Below are 25,239 nucleotides of genomic sequence, written 5' to 3' on the forward strand. Positions count from 1 at the left end.
TGTGAGATGGGGAGCTCAGGGCCCAGGGCTGGGAAGCTGGGCCAGGGGCTTTGGAGAGCCCTTGCAGATGGTCTAAATTTGATAAATTCCCTTGGAACGTATGGCTCTAAGCACAAAATTAAAAAAGAGCGGGAAATAACCTGAACTATAACTTTGTGGACAGGGGAAGCAGCATACAGGAGCTATCATAAAAAGTGTGTTAAAAAAATCCAAGCAAAATCAAATTTTTTGCCTGTTCCAATGGCAAAACAAGGTTCAGCTGACTAGCCTAGAAGGAGGGATAATCATTAATGATTACACTTCCAGAGTTTTGGCACCGACACAATATGCTGACTATAATCCTATGCTGGGTGACATRTGAGCCATGATATATTGTCAAAAGTATGTGTCCCTACGTGTGATGAAACAGAATATGTTGTCTCAGTGGCTAAGTGCTTCCATTTAATGTAATTAATTTTAAAAGAAGACAGAAATGCAGGATGAAATCAGAGATATGCAGGGGTTAGGTCACTAACCAGGAAAAGAAGTGCTGTTCTAATAATATACAAAAGATTTTAACAGCAAGTACAAATCAGTAATTCAAATTATTGTGAAATATACAAAGAAAAAGAGGTATTATTCTTTTAAACTAAATTGCAAATGTCCTACAGTAGACAAAAATATTCCCTGTATAAATTCAAATGTTCAAAACAGTAACATCACAGAGAGAGTACTCACGTACAAGAGAGTGCAAATCTRCAACACTGGAATACTTACTTTTCTAACAAAAACTAGTAAGTCCCAAAAAGAGAAGTTGTCCAGATATACACTGGGAATAAAGCAGTATAATTAGAATCACAGAATCATAGACTCAGTAAGGTTGGAAGGGACCTCTGGAGATCATCTAGTCCAACCTCCCTGCTCAGCAGGGTCACCTAGAGCATGKTAGACAGGGTTGCATCCAGGTGGGCCTTGAAGATCTCCAGAGAAGGAGACTCCACAACCTCTCTGGGCAGCCTGTTCCAGTGCTCCGTCACTCTCACAGGGAAGAAATTCCCCCTCACGGTCAGGCAGAACTGCCTGTGGTTCAGTTTCTGCCCATTGCCTCTTGTCCTGTCACAGGGGACAACTGAAAAGAGTTTGTCCCCGTCCCCTTGACACCCTCCCTTCAGGTACTTGTACACACTGATAAGATCCCCCCTCAGCCTTCTCTTCCCCAGGCTGAAGAGGCCCAGCTCTCRCAGCCGTTCCTCATAGGGCAGGTGCTCCAGCCCTCTAATCATCTTTGTAGCCCTACACTGGACTCTCTCCAGTAGCTTCATGTCTCTCTTGTACTGGGGAGCCCAGAAATGGATGCAGTACTGCTAAATTCCTGCTAAAAGCTGTGTAGTTTGTGTGAGGCCACTCTTAGCCCCAAATATCATGATCAGATTTCTAGGGTCATATTGTTCAATAGTATAAAGCAGCGTGTGTGGTACCTTAACCTGTACCAGTTTAGGACCTAGTCAAAGAATGATTTACAAACAGTAGTTAAAATAAATAAGTACCTATATATATACACACACACGCACACGCACACATATATATATAGCTAGCTATGTAATTAAGTAGTTGATAAAGAGCTATACTATACTAGTATACTACTAGTATAGTAGGCTAGTATAGTATTACTAGTATAACTAGTAATGTAAGAATACTCATAATGAGAATAATAATAAATAAGAATATCTTAAAGTTTTGGTTCTGTTCTTAGTGTAAAGTGGATTCATGCTAACAATTATGTGGAGGTCTTGCTGACTTYGATTGTATTAAATGAGAGGATGATTTAAGTTATTGATCCTGGGTTTTTAGGATGATTATTTTGACTGCAGGTAGATTTCCTCTGCCTTTCATCTATTTATTTGAATAGCTATCACTTAATATTTCTAGGAATCCCTGTTTCCTCCAGTAGCATCAATAAAAACTTTATTGTAAATAGAATATTGTAAATATTTCTTGTATTAAAAAAAGTAAATAAGTATTTGCAGTTCTTTTTGTGGAAAGATTGTATTCCCCTCATTTCTTCTGATGGCAGTGGAGGCCTATGTTTTGGAATGATGTTAAATGAGTTTGTAGTAACTGTTGTTTTCCATTCAAGGGTAGACCAGGTCCCCCGGGCGTCCCTGGAATGCCAGGACCAACTGGATGGCCTGGACCAGTAGGACCCAAGGTAAGATTAAAACACTTTCATTCCCCCCAGAGAGTAGGTACAATTTTCTTTCAGGACCCACAGAGGATTAGGCAAATTCACAGAGGATAATCTAATAAATGTCATGATGTCACATAAATGTCACAAAAGTTGACTCAGTGTTTCTAAACTACTGTCTACTAGGATGCTGTAACAGGACAGGACATTCTGTGCTTGTCCTGTTTCTTATACTCCCATGCAAAGATCTGGCCAGTCTAGGTTAGGATGCTGCATCTTCRGCCTAACCCCACTAGCAGTTCTTATATTGATTAAAATACATCAAAGGAAAATTGAAAATCAAGTCTCATGAAGACTCATTGATAGCAACAGATGTCTTCCATACTCACAAGAGTCAGTGTTTCCAGAACAGTCATTGTGTTCATGACTACTCTTTATGATTATCCTTTTACCTGAATGTGTTCTTCTTGGCAGTATAACTCTGTGTGTCCATGTGATCAAGGGAAAACACCATGGGAAGAGGATTAAGACTGTTTGGATACTGGTCAGATATTTTAAGCACAATTCCATAGACTTACCCAATTGTCCCTGTAAAAGTTTTACATGTAATACTGTCCTTACAACTTGCCATTGCTACTGCTGTAGGCTTGGCATCAGTGTCATATGAGCAAGCATTCATTTCGGTGGCTTTTCATAGTAAAAAGCAAAAGAAATAGCAGGACATGTTTTACTATAGCAGAATGGTTGCTTCATCTGCATTTATTAGAAAGAAGTTACAGGACAGTCCTTTACTGAATATTATCTTATGCAAAAGGTATACAGGTCTTCACAGGAGCTAAAGTATATGAAATTTTTCCTGGGATATTTGATATAGCTGCTTATCTTCAATCCRTTATTTGAACAGGCAAAAGGACTGCATATGATGTTTGCTTTGGAAACTGCATTTTCCAGCACATCTGTGATTCTTCATTTGCTCCATGAGGGTTGTGGCACCATCTCGGAGGGCATGATGCTCTTGCTGGAGAATGACAGTGGATGACTTCTGAATTCAAACCACTCCAGAAAAGCAGGCCTTTAATCTCATTACAACTACGTGAGATGAAGAACATCATATTGTAGTGTGTGGGAATACAGGCAAGCAGTAGGAATACATGTACTGAAAAGGAGCCTGTGTTCACTTTAAGCCAGGAGATGGGAGTCAGTGCTCCCCTAAAAGCATCGTGTGCTGYGTTTTCCCACCGTGGCAGCTATGAGAGCAGAAGTAAGGCTTCCTACCTTGTTCCCTYGTGGTCTGAGTACAGAGCCATCAGAAAACTGGTTCACTTGCCTTTTCCTTACATAATTCCTAGTTTTATTTATGGAGTCTTCCCAATTTTGTGCTGTTTTTTCTTCCTATTCTTCCACTTTTATCATCTCCTCTGATCCGCATCTCCTCTGCTCTGTAGAGGAGTACCCACTTTCGTTTCTTCTGGTCTTTATATATGCCTGTTTCCTAGATGTCAGTGAAGACACCAGCTGGATGGAAGGCAGCAGGTGTCTGTGCTTGCTTCGCTAGATTGTGTCCTTCTTTCATTTCTCTTCCTCTGATTTTTCCAAACTCCCAATATCCGTCTTCACTACACCAATTCTTTACATCATCTTGCTGTAAATCTCCARTGAGCTGTGTTTTCTTCTCATTCCTAGATAGGAATGCTTTACATTTCTTCAGCTGGTTCTCTTTACTTGTCTTCTCTTTCTTAGACTTAGTCTTAGTCAGTTCCCATCTCTTCTGCTTTGTTTCTTCAAGTCTTCTCTGAACTTCTGCCAAAGCAGCAGCCAATATGAAAATCCTGTTCACCACTAGGACAGCGAAAGCCAAAGGAGAAGGAGAGCCAACCATATTCTGCTGGATAAGGCTGCTGCATTTCTGCAGGAACTACTCCGTATTTCATCTTAGATAAYGACTGGTAGCAGCCAGACAATTTGTTGCAAAACCTTTTGGTGATTTACTGGCTCCAAGCCACTGTAAAGCATACAGTGTCTCAGGTCAAATATGAGAGTAACCAGTATGTCACTCCATGCCATAAGGCTTGCAACAAAATACCTTTCTTCTCTGTAACTCAGTGGAAGTGACACAGATACGGCAGGCAGAGGCTTCAAGTAGAAAAAGATGTACTGCTGCTAATTTGCTTGAATGCCCTTTAATAGCTTCTGGCAAAACTCAAGCACAAGTTAGAATCATAGTTACACACCTAAGAAAACGCAAATAGAAGGAAAAGTATCAGAGAACTTGGGCAGAATATAATTGCAATATAGACTTCTGCTATAGTGCTACACCAAGCATTGTGAAGGTCAGACTTGTCTCRTGTATTCAACACAAAACCATTGAACTATCAGACATTCAAATATGATCTCATCAGAGAGCCACAATCAATAACTCTCTTTATTGACCCCTTTAGGGTGAAAAGGGAGATTTGGGTGTGATGGGATTGCCAGGTACAAGAGGACCAATGGGCTCCAAGGTTTGTTAAACAAACGCTGCATTTTCAGACATCTGTTTCTAATGCTCTGCTGACAGCTGCTTCCCTCATGAATTTGCTAGAAAGCATTTATCAATATATATCTTTTTTAGTACAGCTAAAAAGATATGCTGTTCTTCGAGCAAGATTATGTTGTCTGTTTGGGCTTGGCTGTGTTCTTATCTTTTCATGAAAATGCTTTAGTGTAAGTTATTATAATGCATAAATTCTTTTTAAAAGCAAAGCTCATATATAATTGTATCCTCCTAGAAACTGGAGCTCTTAATTATATCTGCAACATTAACTCATGACTCAAATGTTTTTCACTTACCTCATAAGATTGTGGAGATCYTTTTGGTCCTCTGTTAAAACTATACCTCTGTACTGATTGGATAGTAAGCACAATTTGGTCTGGATGTCCTACTATCTGCATTTGTCTATAGAACAGCTTCTGCATTTGCAAATTGAGGMCACAATATTTTACAGAACTTGAAAAAATGTACAATTGCTTTATTCAAATAAAGCACTGGAAACAAGAAATGAGTACTGTAGTTTGCTGCATGTTTCTTAAAGAGAAATTTCACAGTAATCTTCACATTAGAAGCTGACTTAAATGTCTTTTAAGGATATCTTCTATAAAGGAAAAAATAAGAAGAGGAAAATTATTGCTAAAATATTTTTAGATTATTAGTTGTGGAGAGTAAGGCTTAATTCATGTTCAGTTACAATTTTATTCTCCTTGTTTAAATTTGACAAGCAATATCATACCTGCTGGCTTTACCTGGCTTTTTCATGTTGGCTTATTGGCTGAGTTGTCTTGCCTTTAATTCATATTTTGTAATTCAATTTCAGTGCRCTCTTAGAAGCTATAAACATTCGTTTGCATTTAGAAGTTGATGAAGTTAATTATTTGTGTTTCACTTTTTCTTCACTTTTAAGAATATGAACTTGCTTCTTGGGTAATTCTGAAAATGTAGAGCATTAAAATATCTATCATTCCCTTTAGGGTTTTCCTGGAACTAGAGGAGAAAAGGTCAGTATGACAATAATAGAATAACATATAATTTCACAATTGTGAAACAATTGTGTAAACAAATTAACTCTAGAAATGAGATAGTTTTGATTGAGGGAAGTTTAAAGGTCCCATTAAAGAAAAATGAAAACAGGTATGGAGAAGGAGCACAATCTTGAGGCTTATGTTGGGATGCTAAAGGAGCAGGTCTTACATCCCRTCTTACTGTGAACAATTTACTACAGTGCACCTCCCTACAATTCCCTATCTGTAGAAAGCGGATAATAATCCTTAATTATTGTTTTGGTTTATTTAGGCTGTACATTCTTTGGCACAGGGAYAGTGTTTACTGTAGTGGCATACAGACGGACCTGAACTTGGATGAAGCCAGCAGAGGAAAACAAAAGATCAAGTTTGGAAATATCATGCCYAAGAAAGCACATATTTAGAGTAATTAGCCAGGGAGAGTGTGTACTTTCTTCTACTAGCCTTAATCTTGATTCTGTTGTAGTGTCAGTGAAATTAATAAGAAAGCATTTTCGCTTATCTACTTTTTACCATACTCTGAAGATATTCCAGTATGCTGCATGGTTCCAAATAATAGCTCATAYAGGATAAACATTTGTTGTTTCCATGTGCAATGTAGTAACTAAGCCTTTATCACCCTGTTATCTCTCCCCAGGGGTCCAGAGGTGACACAGGTGACAAAGGAGTCAAAGGAGACCAGGTACTTTTTTCTTGTTTTCAAGATGACTCTGAGCTTAAGATAAATGAACACTTGAAGTATTTTTAAAAGAAAGAGGGGAGCCTGGAGGCATGTTCCTGGGATGGCTAAGCTGGCAAGGGGGGGAGGTGGCCCCATATGATGTGGGGCAGCCTCTCTGCACTTGTGACACCCAGTCCCAGGTCCCAGGCAACCTAAACCTGTGCAGTCCAGATCCATGAGAACTTTCCAAGATGTTTCTACTTGATGACATTATATTGCTGTGAAAAAGAAGTGAGATCAGTGACGTAGAGGTTCTGTTAACTCCAAAAGGGAAAGTAAATTCCACTTGACATAAGTGAAGACATGTCATTCCCGGAGAAAGGCCTTGGTGGTTTTTCAGAAGACAGGGTGACATGCAGACAAAAGCACAACCGGTGTGCCATCCTCAGAGGAGATGAGGCAGATGGTGGAAGGCCACACAGGTGAGCACTGTTACTATACCAAGGGCTTTGCAGTAAAATTCCCTTGTAATACCTACACACTATTACCTGCAGCACTGAATTACAACTCAGGGTTTTCACAGATATTTATAGATTGTACATGACACTTGTTTTTCTTCCTTAAAAGCCTAAACTAGTACTGCCAGTCTTTGTCAAAGATCACTCCACATATTTTAATGATTTTTTTTTCTCCTTTTCCTTTCTAGGGAGAAATAGGTTCCCCTGGAATGCTGGGTCAGAAAGTAAGTGCACAGGRTGTATTAGCAAACTGTGTTAAGCACTGGCATAGGGTCAACAAATGGCTTCAGAAATGTCTTTCGCTATAGTTAGAAAGCATAAAAGCATTGAGACCTTGCTGTGGACTTGACCAATACTTCAGGCTTTTTATCTTAGGTAAAAAAAATATGATATTTAGCTCAGTTTGATATTGTTAGTGTTTTTCTCGTTTCCAGAACATTGGTTTGGAATCGTAATCTTTTTCCTATTTAACATATTCAAAATCTCCATTATAGATTAATGACTGGCCTAGTTGTTCTGACTTTATATACACAAAGCTAATAAACATTTCCTTTATGATACTCTCAATCAAAATGGTACTACTATAAATAGCAGTGGCAGTCCTGACGAGTTTAGATTTCACCATTATTCTGTACTAGAAAACCAGGATACTTCCAGTCTCCCTCACACTTTGCAGCTTTTAGATATATTCCTGCACACTCTGATGCTTTTCTGTGCATTCTACAAAAAAACAATCATAATTCAAACTTCTATCTTGTTTTATGGATAGAATTTGTAAAGGAGGATCATTTTATGGGATAATCATATCCTATCTCTGAAATTAGGCTAAGTAAATAATGATTGCTTCTCAGAAGGATAGGAGATCAGCAAATGAGCCACCYTTCTTCTTGGTAGATATTTTATTTCATAGATCTTAACAGCAAAGCGAACTGTTGTCAAAAGGATTAGACAATTTTTCTAGCCAGCTTCTCTCAATAACCCTAAGCCTTCTASTATGCTTCTGATCTCTCCATTTAGCCTCCTCTTTAGTAAAAGGATTTTCAGCGAAATTTGGATAAATTGCAAGAGATATTTTTGATTTAGCCTTTATTTTTAAATATTGGATTATAATTGTGAGTTTCTCAGAAACAAACAGTGCCAGTATGATCTAGAGGAATCATATGAATTAAAGCACAGTCCATCTGCTATGTAGTATAAGGCACATATAACCAAGATAGTGTGCATTTCTGTACTTAACATCCTGCTTCCTTTTCTCCACACCCACAAAGGGCGAGATGGGCCCGAAGGGGCAATCTGGAGCACCAGGACACAGAGGACCTATAGGAAGACCAGGAAAACGAGGCAAACAAGTAGGACCTTTTCCTTGTAGTTTTCTCTTTCCTTGATTTGTGTAGTTGTGCTTTCTGTTCTGTAGCAGTGTCTTGTATTTTGTCACAGTGGGAGCAGGCAGAAGCAYTGTAACCTTCTTGTGCATGCTCAGACTGCGTAGGAGTTAAAACCTGGATTTTAGGACTGGAACTCTGCCTGCAGCATTCAAATYCCTGGCCATACATCATTAGGAAAGTAGCATTTTCCCAAGACTGGTAACTAACTGGTTGAATCTAACTTGTGGAGACTCTGAAGTCTCCCCTTTGAATCCTAAGCAACATTGAGTTATGTTYCTGTTCCCAGACAGTAGCTCCAACAAGGTGGTCTGTGATGACCCCAGAGTCAGCGTGAGGTGCAGCTCTCAGAGAGCGCAGGACACAGCGTGGAGTGCAGGGAGCAGCTGCGGTGCTGTATGCACTGCACATCCCTGGCCCTGCAGCTGGCTTGGGGAGCAGGACTGTTCAAATTCACAGGCTGCAATGGCAACATGAGGCTACCCAAAATTCACCACTTTTCAGCCTGCCCAGGAGACATCTTCAGCCCCCAATAGAATAGGTTCCTGAGATGAAAGAATAAAGGTTTGTAGGGAAACACTGGATTTCTGGGGCTCTGAATGAGGGAGGGAAATGAAGCAATTTTACTGAAAAATGGAGGATACTTCCTCGCTCACTCTTCACAGCTTTTAGATATATTCCTGCACACACTGATGCTTTTCTGTGCATGCTACAAAAAACAACCTCGTTACTGCAGCTCTAGGCAGATAGACAGATTTGGCCTCTTGCAGGGGACATGTCTTTGCCTATGTCCCCAGCTGTCCCTGAATTTTCTCCCTGGCTCACCATTAYGGAGAACTGTACTACTTAATAGCTATTAAGAAGGACATCGTTTGTGTGTATCAGCAATAGCACCTTCTACACTAAAAATGACATACTGCAATGTGTCAAACTAATATGTGGTCTGCAGCAATGAAAGTCACTGGTCTATACTTCCAAACCTCAGTCCTTTAATACATTTCTTCTTTCTAACATAYGCATTAAGTGTTCATGTAGTGTCCTTTTAGGTCCTGACCTCACAGCTTGGCCCAGCTTGAGGGCACTTTCTGTCCACATTATGCAATTTGGTTCAGTCARGCTTTGCCCAGGCCCCAGGGATGATTTATACAGATCAGACTGCAGAGCTGCAAAGCCTTAGAGGTGACCAAAACATAATGCAAAGAATTAATGTACTAAAACATCCTCTCTGTTTCTTCCTTTTCCTCTGTTAATACTGATACAAGATTGATTTGTCAGTCTGACTTATTTATACGACACTTCTCACCATCRTACTGCATGCCAGGGACAGATTCATCTTCTCTGAGAAAGGTCAGGATGAACACATAATGACTTGAAGGAATGGTAATCTTGTGAGGAATCTGATATGGAGGAGGACGATGACAAATGGCTCTTATTTAGGTTCTAAATAATTATGCTTGTGGAAATGACTTTTTAGAATTTCAGGTAAATTGTGCAGACTGTGAACTGTGTGTAAATTTTRTACTGACCCCTCTAACACAGCWTTCTCCAAGAAGGCAGCAAGATTARTGTAGTTACCGATTCAAGTGAYCAAATATGCCTCTTCACTTGCATATTTCCTGGTGTAATTATTTTAAGCAATGGTATTGGGAGAAGTAGAGGGGAAGTACTCGCAAAGTCCAGCCTGAYGCTAAGGAGACCAGTCATTGGGGCTCTGAACTGCCACCACTGAGGAGCCAATGACTGACAGTGAAGGAGCCTGCTTTGGCTACAGTGATGCTGGTTTTGATGTACACCAGAGCCTGTAGATGTGGTGGTTAATAGCCACAGCTGAAAGCASCTTAGCTGCAGTCTGATTGCATCTAGTATTGCAAAGGGAGGCACTCACCTGCTTCACTGTTGCTCTAATCTGCCCGCTGGCATCTGAACTSAAAGAACACCCAGCACGGGGAGAAATTAAAAATTGAATGTTAGGGAACCAATAATAAATCATCAAATATAAGGAAGGTATGTATAGTATAAGTCTGCTAGGTGATCCAGTGCAAATATTTTTTGTCCTCGAATAAGCAGATTTTACAAGCTGATGTGTGCTCTCTAACATTTTTGCCAACAGTGTTCACCTATCCTGCCAAAAGGCATGTGCACAGATTGTCCTTCTATAGCACAAGGCATGGAGAAGACACAGTGCCTACAGATCAATTCCAACACAGGGCATATGCTTTATCCTTTCTTTTCTGAAAGGATTTCATATTTCATCTTAGAAGTTTTGTTTCATTACACAGYATCTTAATCAAAAAGTGGTCACATAAGACACTTCATAGTTTAARGCAACAATCAGTGTGACAAAGAAACTGTGGTCTGGCCCTAAATTAGAATTTCCAAGCTCACACCTCAGGACACAAACCTCTTTCTGATGCTCTGAAAATGATTTCAGCATGATTTCTGTTTGAAAAATGTGTTTCCCTTTCTGTAAGAGGTGAACTAGCTATCTTTTTTCTTCTTTTTTAATCCCTTGAAAAACTTGAAAATGGCATTTGAAAGCTCTGCTGGTCTGGTGGTTGCACTGAAGTGCTGCACTTCTGTAGTTGTTTGTTCAACTGAGACGATAGTTTCCATCAGCATGGAGCCATTTCCTGCGTCTTGATCCAGCTGACATCCCTAGATGAAAGCAGCTAAATTGGGAAGGTGTTACTTCCTCTTCCAGCTTGAGATATGACTTGATTATCCCATTGACTTCTTCAACTCTGCTCRGCCTCTGGGCCAGAGCCTCAGAGCCCTCACAGAGAGATAAAGTGCCCTAAGGAACTGATGAAAAGGAGCGAGTTAGGATTTCAGCATTGACCAGGTTAGGGCAGTAGATGATGTTACTTGGAAAGAAAAGGCAAAGGAATATAAATATTGTCCATGGGAAAAGCTTCGCTGAATGCAATGGGTGCATGTGAAAAGAAACAGGACAAAGATATTTAATAGAAACCTCAGTCGTTGTTTAATCTGTCTGTGCTAAGCAGGAGAGCATTTAGCAATAATTCCTCCAAAACAAGAGATACAGAAGTCAGGTAGCTTTCAGTCCAAGTGGCATGGGATTTCCTCTGCCAGGTCTTTATTCAGTGGGAAAAGAGATTTCCCACAAACTTTTTCAGGGGCTACCAAACCTTGCTCTGCCAGTTTTATGTGCTCACATTGCATAATGTAAGAAGCAATTAGCAATCAGCATCGTGGACATTCACATAAATCCTGGAGTGTTTTAATGGCACAGAGCTAACCTAATAGAATTAAATGAAGCAAATATTCAATTAGTTCTTTATGGACCATGGCAAAAATAACCTTCCTCTGTTAAATGGTGCATGTGACATCCAAATGTATTCATGGGATACAACATATTGTGTAGCACTGAATTATTTTAGTGTATGTACGCTTAATTACTCTGAAATTAGATCTGTAACAGCCCATCATTCACATGTGAGTGCACACTGACCTGGAATTATACTGTCCTCAAGGAATTCATCTCCTTTGGCATTTAAGGAAAGCTAACATAGCACAAATCATTTCTGTTATGCTAAAAAATATATGTTGTTACATAAAAAGCAAATTAGATATTTAAACTTCAAGCTGTATAGTACTCTTCTGAAATCTGAATCAGTTTTGTAAAACTGAGAAATCAAAGCCTCAGATAATATAAGAATAAGAAAATAAATACAGTTATTTTTAATGTGTGAGAATATTAAGTTAAGGAGCAAAAGCAGGAAGGTGTTGAACAGTTCCAAGATAAAGATTTCAAATGCCTAGGGTGATGGCTGCACAAACAAGCTCCCAAGAAGTTAATTGGGGAGCTGATTTTAAAGAATATTAGCCTTTCATGGCAACTGTATGTAAGCTCCTTTCCCATAGATAATTTACTGCATTCTGATTGAGTGGCCAGAGGGACATCGTTCATCAACATGCAGCTGGGCAGTTAACACGCACTAGCTTAAGCTTTGTGAAGCCAAGCCCTAGCTTACCTTGCAATGACTTATTAACATATTTGAGGGGATCGGAGATATCAAAGAGATACAGGAGTCTAGGTGCCTGAAGTACTTTTGAAAATAAAGTGTCTGCCTCAAAGCATTAGGTTCAGAAGTACTAGATGCTTCTGAAAAAAATGCATCCTAAGCCTGGGAACCATCACCCTGGCTGACACTGTATTGACATTGCTCTTTTTAGAGATAAAAATGAATTAATTGCTTTCTGTCAGTCCTGCAAAGTCAACCTACGCTCTAGAAGTCAAAGCTGCTTTCTTTCCGTGTTGTGTATTAACACAGCAACTGATGATTTTCAGGATCCGCTATTTCAGCTCCACCAGCCCTTTCTCTCTGAGCTGCACTGCCTCCTAGATAACTACCAAGGATGAAAAGATTTCTTTAAAAAAAGRCCATTGAATGACTGAAGTCAGAGCAAGGTGGTCCCTGACTCCACACAGTGCAGATCTACTGGTACCGTTCACATTTTGGGGAACAGGAGCCCACTTTTCTATCTCCGTGTGGAAGAGGACAGCACACCTCTCTGCAGGGTGATGGCTCTGGAGTCCATGCTATGCACTTGCTCCAGTTGGCAATTTTTTCTGCTGTCTTAAAAGGGAAGACACTACTGACTGGAGAGGGGGAGAGGTTGCACGTTATTAATAGCTTAACAAACAGTGTCTCTTCTCTTCTAGGGACAAAAGGGAGACATTGGACCTGTGGGAATCATGGGTCCACCTGGAAGGCCTGGTCCGTCAGGCCAGCCAGGCCCCCCTGGACCTTCCGGATCAGGTAAGCAGGGGATCAGGTAATTCTAGGCACTGTCCCTCCTCACCAATCCCTCCTGACTGGTCACATCTGCCTGCATAGGCAGCAGGGCTTGCTTTGCTTCTCCGCTTAGAGTGAGGAAATTTCTTCAAAAGGCAGGTCATTCAAACCTTRTCCATTGTAAGGGATTTTATACCTTACTTTGAAGCCTTCCTAATGGCTTTTGATGTTTCAAATAAAACTGAAACATGTGGTTCCTTGTGGGAATGTGTTGGATGAGGAGGATGAAAGGCTATCTGGCAGCCTTGGAGGAACTACTTAATCTTCATCATCAAAGGTCTGTTGCTTCTCCAGATACGCTAACTTAAAATGACAGATTGCTATTTCTAATCAGGCAAGATACACTCACCCTGAAAAGCTCCATAAAAGAAAAACAGGTGAGACTCAAGTCCCAGTGACAGTGGGGGAAACAGGAAAGAGAAGGAAAGTGACAGGAGTTAGAGGGAAAAGGGGGGAGGAAAAAATTCTCTCCTTTTGCTAGATTTTGTAGATGTCTCTGTGCTCTTTGCTGATAACCATACAGCTTCAAAGCTATGAGCGCACGTGAACTCTGGGCAGCTTTCATTCTCTTGGGAAGCTGAGTGTAGATGTGAAAGGTGATATGCGACCTGTATTCAATGACCGTGTTTCAGAAAAGCCTTTTCCAATCTTACTATCTACTGAAGTATAACAGGAGTCTTGAAAAGAAATAAAAGCAAAGACAATTGGGAACTATTCTTGTCTCAAATGGACACCAACTATTCGTACTGCAGCTGATCTTTTTATTTTATTTTATTTTTCTTTCCCTTTTTCTTCCCTTGCTTACATCAGTGATCTCTTCCTCCTGGTGCTGTGGAAATGGTACATCTGAGGTCCTGGGGGCTTCATCACAACTGCTCTTCATATATCTCATGTCTCTCRTTATGAAACATCTTTATCCTGAGTAAATTATCTAGAAAATTTCAAAAAGGGTTGAATTTTCACCATGYCCATGGGAAGGCAGCCAGATCTTGAGATTTCTTTTTAAAGGTTTTATTCCACCCCTGGAAAGTCTGTGTATCAGTCTTGTCAATCTCTTTACGCCAACATATAAATTCTTATTTTAAATGACCTTGCTGTAATGATATCATTGCTTGCAGTATTAGCATGATGGCGCATAATTCTAATTCTGCAGAGTACTGCATCCTTGACACTGTCTGAAAGTCAAAAAGCCATAGATTTTTTYATTTTTATTTTTTTATCTGTAACACTCCTGTGTTTCTTGCTGGATTTCCTTTACAGAACTCTCTGAAATAGTAGTGCTCAACTGACTGTATATATGCATAAGTCATATGCAGACATAATACAAAGACTGACACTATCTAACACTTACTTACACTGTACTCACTGCATAGATGCTGTAATTTACAAATGCATCATGGCCTGGAGTTCTATATCTTCAACCATATTGACACTTATCTGGAGGTCATAAGCAAACAGCCAGTCTCTATAAAGTTGGTAGAAAAATTTTAGAAGCGATCTGAAGGAAAATGAATGTGATACAAGCTCTGGCTTTTCTCCTGAAGTGCTAGAATTGGTGGTTCTGATAATGAGTTCCTTCAGTTCTCAGTGGATTTGCTGGAAGATGTGTATTTCTGAGAATCCATGTAAGTGCATATTCACCTGACCAGTATTTTTTTCCACTAAGGGTGTGTTTATGTTTTGTATGGTAACTTCATCACATGGCAACCTGTTATTTTGCTTCCTAGGACAATTAGCAATAGGACCAAAAGGGGAAAGAGGACTTCCAGGGCCTCCAGGGAGATGTCTCTGCAGGTCCCCACAAAATGTGAATAGTCAACCATATGAGGAATCTGTGTTTGGACATAGTTATCCAAAAGTCCCTGCGGTAAGCAGATTTTCTAAGAGAGGATGACAACTGTTCTTACGTAGTTTTTGTAATAGGAGATATTATGTTTGCTAATATTTTGGATTTAACAAGGAAGTTGTCTGCTGGTGGGCAATGCATTATTTCCAAATAGTGGCAAAGTATGTCTGCCCAAAACCTTTGAGATCCAGCCAGTGCCATCCAACCAGTAACTGAGATGTTGAAATGCTACTATCTCAAACCAGTAAGTAGGGGGCACATTTTTAGAAATTTCTTTTTGAATCTGATGATGCTTTTCTCATCCTTACTATTCATACACAATCTGATCTTATTATTTCAGTCAATTTGGAATGTATTTCAGGTAGGCTGGTGAAGGAAGCATCTCTTTTTTTACTTATATTTTGTGTTTGCAAACACGATGATTACAGAATTGAGTATCAGGGTCAAGAGTATAGCATATACATATACAGCACTTTCTGCCAAAACACAGGCCCTCTACCTTGAACGAAAAAAGTCTCCATGAACCGTGGGAGTCAGACTTCTGAGCTCCTRTCTGTAGACATACACTTTACATAGCCCAGTTTCAATCCCTAGCCTTCATGAAAGCATTTTTATGAGCAGATTGGACAAAGTACTCTAAAGGAGAAGTCGCTGCTGACAAGTGATGTAGAATTCTTTTCTCTCTGATTTCTTTGGGCTTTGTAAATACTGTTTCTGTACTTTTCCTTCAGCTGGGCCCTGCTTTATTATTCTCTGCACAGTAGCACTTAATCGGCAATGAAAATGCTGCCTTTCTGCTGCTGTGTACAAGCCGCCGTGCGTAGCCCTGCCGCACGGACCAGAGGAGTGCTGCGTGATGGCTCGTCTTTGAATGGCAACGCACCGCGGTTAACTTGCCTTTCTGCCACTTCTTCAGAAAGCCGCTGTTGTGCGTGAACCAGTGCGTACTCACAGCACTCTTCCTTAAACCRGGCTGGTCGTGCACTGGCGTGCGTGTGCTGCAAATCTTGTCAGCTTAGCTGCTCATCCCTGTGCRCGTTACATTCCAAATAGCCCAGTTATTTCTAAAAACTTAAAGGTGACAGAAGAACGCACATGAAGTAAAGGTGCATCTCACATCCCACTGCACACTGTTGTAAAAACCTATCATGTGTTTCATGGCATGGAGAACACTTAGGGCAAAGCGTAAGGCCTGCAATATTCTGTACAGGTCTTACAACCCCTTATACCTTCTTCCCCGTCAGGCACTGTTTAATACTAGATCTTTAAAGATGGGGACAAAGGTGGTGTAACCACCTAAAATATAACTAACCCACAGGCATTTCTATGAACTCTCCTTTGGTGACGATCAAGTGCAATTTGTGTTGTCAGGAATAAAAGGATGACAAAGAGGTGGGGAAGCCACACAAATTTCTGCCCTCATCTTCTCTGAAAGCAGAGCGCTTGCTGAGCCGCACTCCGCATTTGCCTCTCTCTTTTGTTTTACTCCCTCAAATTGCAAGAGCATGAGATTTACRTTGCTTTTTATCCCATTTAGATCTCCACATAGCAGCGCCGTAGTCTGCCTGGCACCACTTGGAGGCTGCTGTCAGGCTGCATGTGGAGAAGCCCCAGAGAAGGTGCTCCATGTCCCCACCCCGGGGTGCTGGAGTTCCCACTTTGCCAAAGCAGGATTGCAGCCAGCACTAAACACAGGAATTCACCCAGTTTCAACCACTCATTCCTACCGTAGCAGCTCCCCAGTGCAACCACCTACTCCTCAGCTTGCAAAGTCCTTGCACTGCCAGAGGAGCAGAAAGGCTAGGAAACAAAACTCTTTTTCTGACACTATAATTCATTCTGGTTTTTAGATCTTTTATGGTTTCCAAGACCAGTATCTGTAGTTTCRGAGAAGACAAATCTTCCATTGATTTCAACAGAAATTAGAGCTCTGAGGCTGGGACTTTAGCTACTGAGTGCAATTACAGAATCGGTTCTTTGTTGGCTTTTTATTTCTTTGCTTTCTTTCATTTAAGCTGAAGACATTTTTATTCAATGCTTCTTTAATGATACTGGCCTTTGTCAGGGGCTCTGGGAATATTCTGCTATGTAAAAATTTCAGGGTAATTTGTTTTAAAAAAGGTAATTCTGTTAATGCTGGTGGGAATCAGGCTCAGGCAGTGTGTTACTAAATCCATTTTGCTCAGAAACATTCTATGTACTTTTTCTTAATTTAAAAATGGTTTTAATTTTACTAAAATTAATTTGATTAAATTGCTGAAACAATAGATTATTTCCTAATGCCCCTTACAGTCAATTTTAATGACTGAGACATTAGAAAAATTTGGGTAGAGAGAAGCTCGTCCTAAGTCTCTCTGTTCTGAGCTATTATTTTCTGTTTAATTGAAGACTTTGCTTTAGACTAAAGTGTATGCRTTTCAATGCCAATTAGGTCTAAACAAAGTATTAAAAGATAAGTGAGGRCTACACTGATCAATACAGTATTTATTTTATAGCCATGAACATACCTATAAAGTTATAGGCAAGCCCACAAAGAGCACTTATGCCTGTATGGATTTTGCAGTTGTTCCAGTAGYTAAACATTTGAGCATCTGAATTTTTTTGCAATAATGATCATGCACAAGTATTTGCATGGTCATTCCCTGTGGCTGTGCGTTTTGAGATAAGGTCATTGAAGCCTTAATTAGGTCCTCAGGAAAGACCATTATCTCTTGAAAACTCATTTCTTTTTTACGATTCAAAAGAACCTTCTTACGGTCTAGCAGAACATGGACTAGCTTGTGATTGTGGTACCATTCTGCTTCTGCAAACAGCCAAACCATTTTTCTGTGCAATTATTTATGTAGTTGCAGATACAAATGTCAGCCAGCAAAGCTAGAGTCCATGACAAACCAAAACACTTCTAGAAAGCGTTACAAATCACCTGTTTTTCTGTGCCCCAGATTTTTGTGGTGAACAATCAAGAAGAATTGGAGCGGTTAAAAACTGAAAATGCCTTAGCTTTTAGAAGAGATCAACGATCTTTGTATTTCAAGGATACCATTGGATGGCTCCCAATCCAGGTGAAAATATGACTGTGATCTGAGAAAACTTACGAGTGTATGTTTCATTTTTAAATACARAACATACTTCTAAACTTAAGATATGATACAGAATCAATCAGACAAATGAAGAAMAAGCTCATTTTTTAGTACTGTCACAACAGTACTAAAACCTATGTAACTTTTTTGTTCACAGCAGTCTTAATTATTGAGGCATTAACTCATCATTGTTCCAGGTTTTGCTAACCTCTCTGTGAACCGTGCTCCAGTAGTGAAGAAAATGAGGCTGTTTGGKGAATTGTGGTAGTAACGAGAGTCTTTGATTTAACACAAAATAAGGCGAAAACCATCAGGGTGCCAAGCTGTGAGAAAGTACAAATCCTGCAAATCAAAGCTTTATGCTTCCTAACTGCCTCAAGGGACTGAGCCAATCCCACTGTAATTGGCAGAAGAATCCTTGACAGCTTTAAATCAGGTTCTGCATAACCCCTATTAAACACCAAATAGCAGTATGAGAAAGCCTGGTTGCAGCAGAAGACCATTGATGTGATTCCCCTGTATAGAAACTGCCTAAAAAGGGTCTTAACTTCATGCGGGAGAGGAACCTAAACCAAAACTGCTTTTCTGAACAGCTGCTAAACTTTTCAAAACCTTTTGGCTCTGCACCCCAGAGCTGCCTGTGGCCAAGTGATGGGCCGTGGTCACCCCTCAGTGTGGCAGTGCTTGCGTTTTGGGAATAAGTCACCTGCAGGAAAGCTGCATGGGCTGGATCCGCCTGGGCAGGTGTCACCCAGGCGGCTGGCGGTGCCACCCCATTAACTGCCGTATGTTTATTTGGCCAGCTCACCCCTTTCTACCCTGTGGGTTACCCCTTAGAGGATGGTGGCACCTGTGGAGACGGCATAGTGCAGGCTGGGGAAGAGTGCGATGACGGCAACGCGGTCGTGACCGACGACTGCATAGGTAAGTTATGGCTCCCTGAGAGCGTTCATTTTCCTCTGACGGTGTGGAAGGTGACGTTAGTTATTTCCACAAGGTGCCCAGCCACGTACATCGCACAAGCGTTGCACACCGTACAGGAGAGCTTGGGGGCGGCTTGTGATTTGCAAGCTGAGTGCAGACACTGAGAGAGGGAGGCACCATGGCTGTAGTGTGCTTTTGCCACTTCATTTCTTCCCCAGAGAGCACCAATCTCTACTCTCTGTAGCAGGCACCTAAGAGGGTTAGTACTTTCTTACCAGTTTTAGCAAATGGACTGTTATCACYTTGCAGAACAAGTATCAGCCATCACTGAAAGGTGCAAATTTTCTTTTTCATTTATGTATCCTGCATTTTTTAGCCTAGCTTTCTAAGGAAATGGGAGGTGTGTAGACACACTGTATGCCACCGGTCAGTCACCAGCCTTCCCCTTAAGCTGTAGGAATCTCTAGCCAACATCGTGTTTGAAAACAAGAGATTTCAAAGGCAGTTCAGTTTCAACAGGCATAGAGAGCGAGCCATATAGATAAACGCCCCCTCTAGGCTTGCCCRACCACAAGTAATCCAGTAAGATAGAGCAACCTCTCAAGCTCCAAGAGTGAGAAAATAATTCAGTTAAAAATTTGCAGTTAACCATGATCTCATGGATTCTCWTGCAGGAAAGCTCTTTAGTTCTGCTCATCAGTAGCGCTTGTATAACTGTATGTTATGCGTCTGGAAGCCCATCATACCCCGTCCTATGCACTGGGCAGATCTGCAAGGGAATAGAGGCCTTGCAGTAGGTAAACTTCTGACACTGATGTAGCCTGACCTGAAGAGCTGTAACTGAATTATTCAGCAATGAGCACACGGTCATCGTTGTGCTCCTATGCACCCGTGTGCCTCTGCCAGTCATTCTCTTTTCAAAAAAAGTGGGTTTTATTGTACGGTAGGCTCGTTCTTAGAAGCAGCAATTTCTGATAAACAGATCATTGGTGTAATTAATGAATCTTTTGTGAGATTTCTAAGATGAACGCRTGGTTAATAAATGACCTGCTAAACGAATTTGTTCTCAACTTACAAAGTCATAATCAAAAAGTTGGGGACATCAAAAGGAAAGTCCAGCTGTTGAAATACAGTCCACAAATTACTGCAGCCTAGGCTCCAGTCACCATGAAAAAATATCTCAGGCCCCACTCACACTGAAGACAGTAAGAATCAGTGAGAAAAAACACCTTTTTTTGCAATCATTACATGCTTGCTTTTATTTTATGTTTTTGATGGAAAGGCAATAGGTCTGCATAATCCTGTTTGTACATGAGAACTCACTTGCAGTAGACATATACTGGATACTACACAATGTTAGGTAAAGATCCAGGCTGAGATGTTCAAACTGCTTAATGATTTTGAAGTGGTGGTTTTTTTTTTTTTTTTTTTTTTTTTTTTTTTTAAACGTGACCTCTACAAATCACTTATGTTAACTTTATTTTATTCCTTTGATTTCCTTCTGTATTAATTATCTAAAGTAGTAGTAATCATTGTAATTATTGTTGTTGTATAGTCTACATTATATAGTAATTATTTATATATATAATATATACTATACATATATGTATAGTAATTATTTATAGCATTTCTTTTCTTCGTCACCCAAATAAGTCTAAAGAAAGAATATTCTTTGTAGTGAGGGTCTTGCGTTTCCTAAGACAGAGGTCTTTATCGGATGCTCCTACCCAATGCCTTATTTTATGCTCTAGCCCCACTTGTGTTAAGAAGATCTTTCTTTCTGTATTCTTAACTAGAATGTCGCCGTGCTTACTGTGGTGATGGCTACAGACACGAGGGGGTTGAAGATTGTGATGGGAAGGATTTTGGATATTTAACGTGTAAAACATATCTCCCTGGGTATGTATGAACCTATCTTTTGGCTCACTGTTAGCATTAAAAGAGAGTATATTACCCAAGTAAACCTTGTTCAACTGGGGCCACTGAAGAGAGTGAGGGGAAGAAAAACTGTCAGATTCTTTCTGTGTGTTATTGACCTTATGGGCTAAATGTCAGTTCTCCATTATATGCACATGATTCCTGTTGTGCTAAATGAATGAAGATCATATGGGCATGCATTTGACCATTATTTGCAAAGATTTCCTCATTTTGGGAATGTTAACATTACATTAATSTCCATTCATAACATACCAAGAATAGGAAAGATGACTGAATGAAAAAAAAACATAGATCAATCTCCTTTTGCCCTTACCYTTAATGGGCACTCCAGGGGCATCTTTGTTTTGAAACAACCATACCAATCTTTCCAAAGACCAGGAAATTCACTCAACAACAGATGGAAAGCCATACATGTGCTTAGCAGTGTCTTTCTGTAAAGCATCTGCTTATTGTTGAGTTGCCTTCTCTGCGTTTGTTTGAATAGCTTCCTCCGGTCAACATTTTGCCCCCAACAGCAGTACCTCTATTTAACTGTCAGGTATTGTTACTGGCTAACAGGAAATATTTAATTTGCAAATGAAATTATGTATAGAGTCCTCATCATTCATGAAAGAATAATGTGCTAATTGACAAGAATAAGAAACCACAGGACATCTTTGYAAGTCAGGAGCGGTGCTAACCCTTCTATTGCAACTGTTGGAGCAGTCCTGGTGCAAGAGATGACTAAATGAGACTAGCAAACCTGACAGCCTGAAATGTTTTTAAAGGATCTTGTCTTCAAGAGAGTGTTGAGCTATGTGCCTGTAAAAAAGGTTTTATTTTTCAAAGTCCAAAGATAGATGCCAAAAATGAGTCCTGCAAAAACTAGAAATTCTTCTGTATTTCATTTTCCACAAATAATCAGGTCTTGAAGAACAACTGAAATCCTTTATTTTTGTGTGTGCAGCCTGCTGATTATCTGCTTAAAGAAAAGACAAGCTGTGACTCATCAGTACAGTGAGAAAAATATGTGAGCCTGGCAGTAGAGGAGGAGTTTTGTCCCAAAGCAGCCTCTTCTCCAGTTACTCTGCTAAAACTGTTTTTCCCATATTCTACTCCTTCCAGTGCCAGAATCTCCCCCTCCTATCTCACCCACCTTTTCTTCAAATTTGTGTTGATTTTCTGAGAATGTGGGTTATTTGAGGACATATTTTAAAGGAGCGCCGTGTTTTTGGATTGTCTAATAGATGCATTATTCACTTGTACATATGGTAACAATAAAAACTGATCAAAATTGCTTTTTTTATAACATCTCTGGTCAAGTCTTCAGTACATAGAATCACTGCAGCTCAGCTTAAGTCAGTGGAAAGATAAAAAAAGATCTCTGTTTTTCCTTATTTTGCAATTTTCCCCATACACACACACATTATAAGTAAAACTTCGATCTAATGTTTTTATTTCACTAAGTATTCTTTCAATGGTGGGCATGTGGCACTATCATTATTTCACATGTGTGTAAAATAAATCAAAGGGAAGGCAAAATCACATCTACTGAAGCTATTGGAAGTTACTGGGGAATGCTTAATTCAGATCCTCAAATATTTAGTTACACAATCCCTGTGGATTTACCATAGAAGTTACGGGAATTAAATGCTTACCAAAATCTCAGTGTCAGGAACCTGGTGATCACCCGAAGAATTTATAGCTGCCTGGAGCTCAWGTTGAGGCCTCCTCCATGTACCCTGGCCAACCTTCAGGTTCCTCTCACCAGGGATTTCTTTTTTAATTGACATTAATGGGAATTAGGATTTGCTGACAAAGGGGAGCACAGTAGAGCACTACTGGAAATTGTTCCTGTGTTTTGATTGCCAAATGTCACTGCACTTGGCACTTTCTGGTGCAACATCTTACATGAATTGCCTTGATTCCTGCAAAGTATTACATCCAGCAGCTATATTCACCATGTGAACTACAGCATATTTTGGAACTGATATTTTTCTCTTTCATTTTAGGTCTTACGGAAAATTACGATGCACTTCGTACTGCTACATTGACTCTACACAGTGTCGATATTTCACATGAGGGGAGCGCAGGGGTGGGTAGCATCCCACGCGTAACAGGGACACTAGGTGCTACACTCTCACTCTCTATCCAAGAAGGACTGAGACAAGAAGAAAAAAAAACAAACATGTCATGCTGCTGATGGCCATTTTGAAATGTTTTTCTTTTTTTAAATTAAGCCAAATCAGAGATAAGTAGGACCACTGCATCCTGTCTTAATAGAAAAATGTCAAATAGTGTTTGCCAGTAAGACTTTCACATGGCTATATGTGGGAACTTGCTCTCTATCATAGATGCAACATTAAACTACTGGAAACCAAATTTCACTAGCCAGGAATATTGTGTAAAGACAACATTACCTCGACTTAGCACTGTTAGACCTAAATGTAAATTCTTCAGGGTTTTTGTTTTTAAACCTTATCAGCATAAACACAATGCATATCTTGGATGCGGTGTTTATAGAGACTCTTTACTCTTTCATTACAATGTGAACTTTTTAAGTGCTGTATCCTTGTGAGTTATGATTTCGGTGCCGTTGAGGCTAACTCTACACCCTCATGGGTAGAGCAAGCTGATGCCGTTCAGAAAGTGCTTTAAAGGGCAGCAAATCAGGCGAAGAACCTTTGCCTTCGGGCTAAGAAGTTTGGCTCTGTGTGTCTGTGCACATGCAGGAGTGGCACCGTCCCAGGAGGCCTAAAATCGAAGAACACAAAGGCTGAACTGGGCAAATAAACTGTGAAATAGCCAAGGAGCTCTCTCTTCTTGGAGGAATCGGACTGGAAGGGAGGTCAAAATGCGAACATCGCTTGTTTTTCCACCGTTGTCAGGCTGACTGTATCTTATGTGATACCAGGAGGACTTCAGGTTAGCTGTTTCCCTGATTATCTACCTGAAATCACAACATGACCATGTACACATTGATTTTTCACCCCAGTTTCTGCACTGGAAGCTGTTATTTTTTGTTTTCTTCCCCTTGTCCACCTGATCTTCGTCATTCAGGCATCCAGTTATATTCTGTCCTTGCTCCACGTGTGCTGACCTCCCTCTGTACTGCTATCTGTTTCTGCTGTCTTGTCCAGAGTATTACTGAGTGCACATTCTTGGGGGTTTTATCTCTACAAAGCAAATCTAGGAGTAGTGTGTCTGAGGATGCTCATTCAGTCTGTATGCTGTATAATGTACATATATTTTTGTTTTTCAGAAAGTTTGGTCAAATATATTAGCTCTGATAGGAGTCAGGGTGATTATATACTTATTTACTAGCACGCATTAAAAAGTAAATTTCACGTGGGAAGCGTATTAAATGTTATGTGCAAAAGAGTTTATTATAGAAGAAAATGCTACAAAGATGTGTGAAATTCAGGTTTAAAAGCCTTAAATGGAGGTGTTATTTTCATACAGGCCACTGTTTTCTGCTTTGCAATAGATGCTGTACATGAATATTTGAAATGCATGAGTTATAGGTAACAGTGACAGCACTGTAACAGCTGCACTTAGATGGTTACTTCTATAAAGGTTAAATAAAGGTGGATGCTATATTATAATGATAATGCATTAAAGCAACCAATAAATACATATAACTTTTACCCTCTGTATAGAAGACTTTAACTCTGCATGTCCGAAGYGATACTGGAAATTACCAATTCAAAAACAAAAGCTAAAAACACGGTTAGCGTACCTAGGGTACTTTTCGTGGCTCTCTTACCTGTTTATGCTGTGTAAAGCCAAGCCAAGCCACCAATGTTTCTAGTCCAGCTCAGCAATGACAGGAACAATTTTTCTTCTTATTACTCTTTTTTTGCTCTTAAGCAGAGCTATTAATAAATGTTCAAGGAACTGGTAGGGCAAGGAATCTATCATAAGCTTTGGAAATTTGTACTCTGGAATAACTGCCTTTTGACTGCCTGTGTTCGTGCAAGGCTCATGTGTGCAGGTGTCCCCACCTGCACACAGGCACGGCCCGTGCAAGGGCCACGCGTGCAGCTGCAGGAGGCTGGCGCCGGCGCTGGGAAGCAGCAGTGGAGCTCCGGCTCCCGGGAATGCCACCGTGTCCACGAGTCCCGGTGGGGCACCTCGAGCAGCCTGTGCATGCTGCTGCCGCCTTGTGCTTCAGGCTTCCTCCGAACAGCTCTCCCAGGGCTCTGGTTTATCTAAGACTGCATCCTTGTTTTTCTAACTGTACTATCCTTTGAAAAATGCTATGGCTCCCATGTTCCTGATGGTCCTCAGAGAGTGCTTCAGTCTACCCCTTTCCCCTACAAATTCATTGCATTCTCCAAGGGGTCCATTTCTCCTTCTAGCCCTCCAGAAA

At 40.3% G+C, this 25,239-nt stretch overlaps 1 protein-coding gene across 2 annotated transcripts in view; it reads left to right on the forward strand.

The window, feature by feature from the left end:
• The window catches only part of COLQ (collagen like tail subunit of asymmetric acetylcholinesterase), a 46,817-nt gene extending 22,156 nt beyond the window's left edge, over positions 1-24,661 (forward strand). For both annotated transcript variants that reach the window (XM_085307526.1, XM_085307525.1), the window contains 12 exons: positions 2,117-2,188; positions 4,603-4,665; positions 5,669-5,695; positions 6,357-6,401; positions 7,087-7,122; positions 8,167-8,247; positions 12,968-13,064; positions 14,828-14,967; positions 17,889-18,008; positions 18,830-18,950; positions 20,747-20,849; positions 22,880-24,661. In XM_085307526.1, coding sequence (XP_085163652.1) covers positions 2,117-2,188; positions 4,603-4,665; positions 5,669-5,695; positions 6,357-6,401; positions 7,087-7,122; positions 8,167-8,247; positions 12,968-13,064; positions 14,828-14,967; positions 17,889-18,008; positions 18,830-18,950; positions 20,747-20,849; positions 22,880-22,949 — 975 coding nt within the window. In that variant the 3' untranslated portion in view covers positions 22,950-24,661. The remainder of the gene's footprint in view (positions 1-2,116; positions 2,189-4,602; positions 4,666-5,668; positions 5,696-6,356; positions 6,402-7,086; positions 7,123-8,166; positions 8,248-12,967; positions 13,065-14,827; positions 14,968-17,888; positions 18,009-18,829; positions 18,951-20,746; positions 20,850-22,879) is intronic.
• The last annotated feature ends 578 nt before the right edge of the window (positions 24,662-25,239 follow it).

This window comes from Rhea americana, unplaced genomic scaffold (genome assembly GCF_003343005.1).
Source record: "Rhea americana isolate MKP2758 unplaced genomic scaffold, rheAme1 scaffold_26, whole genome shotgun sequence".
Lineage (NCBI taxonomy): Eukaryota > Metazoa > Chordata > Aves > Rheiformes > Rheidae > Rhea > Rhea americana.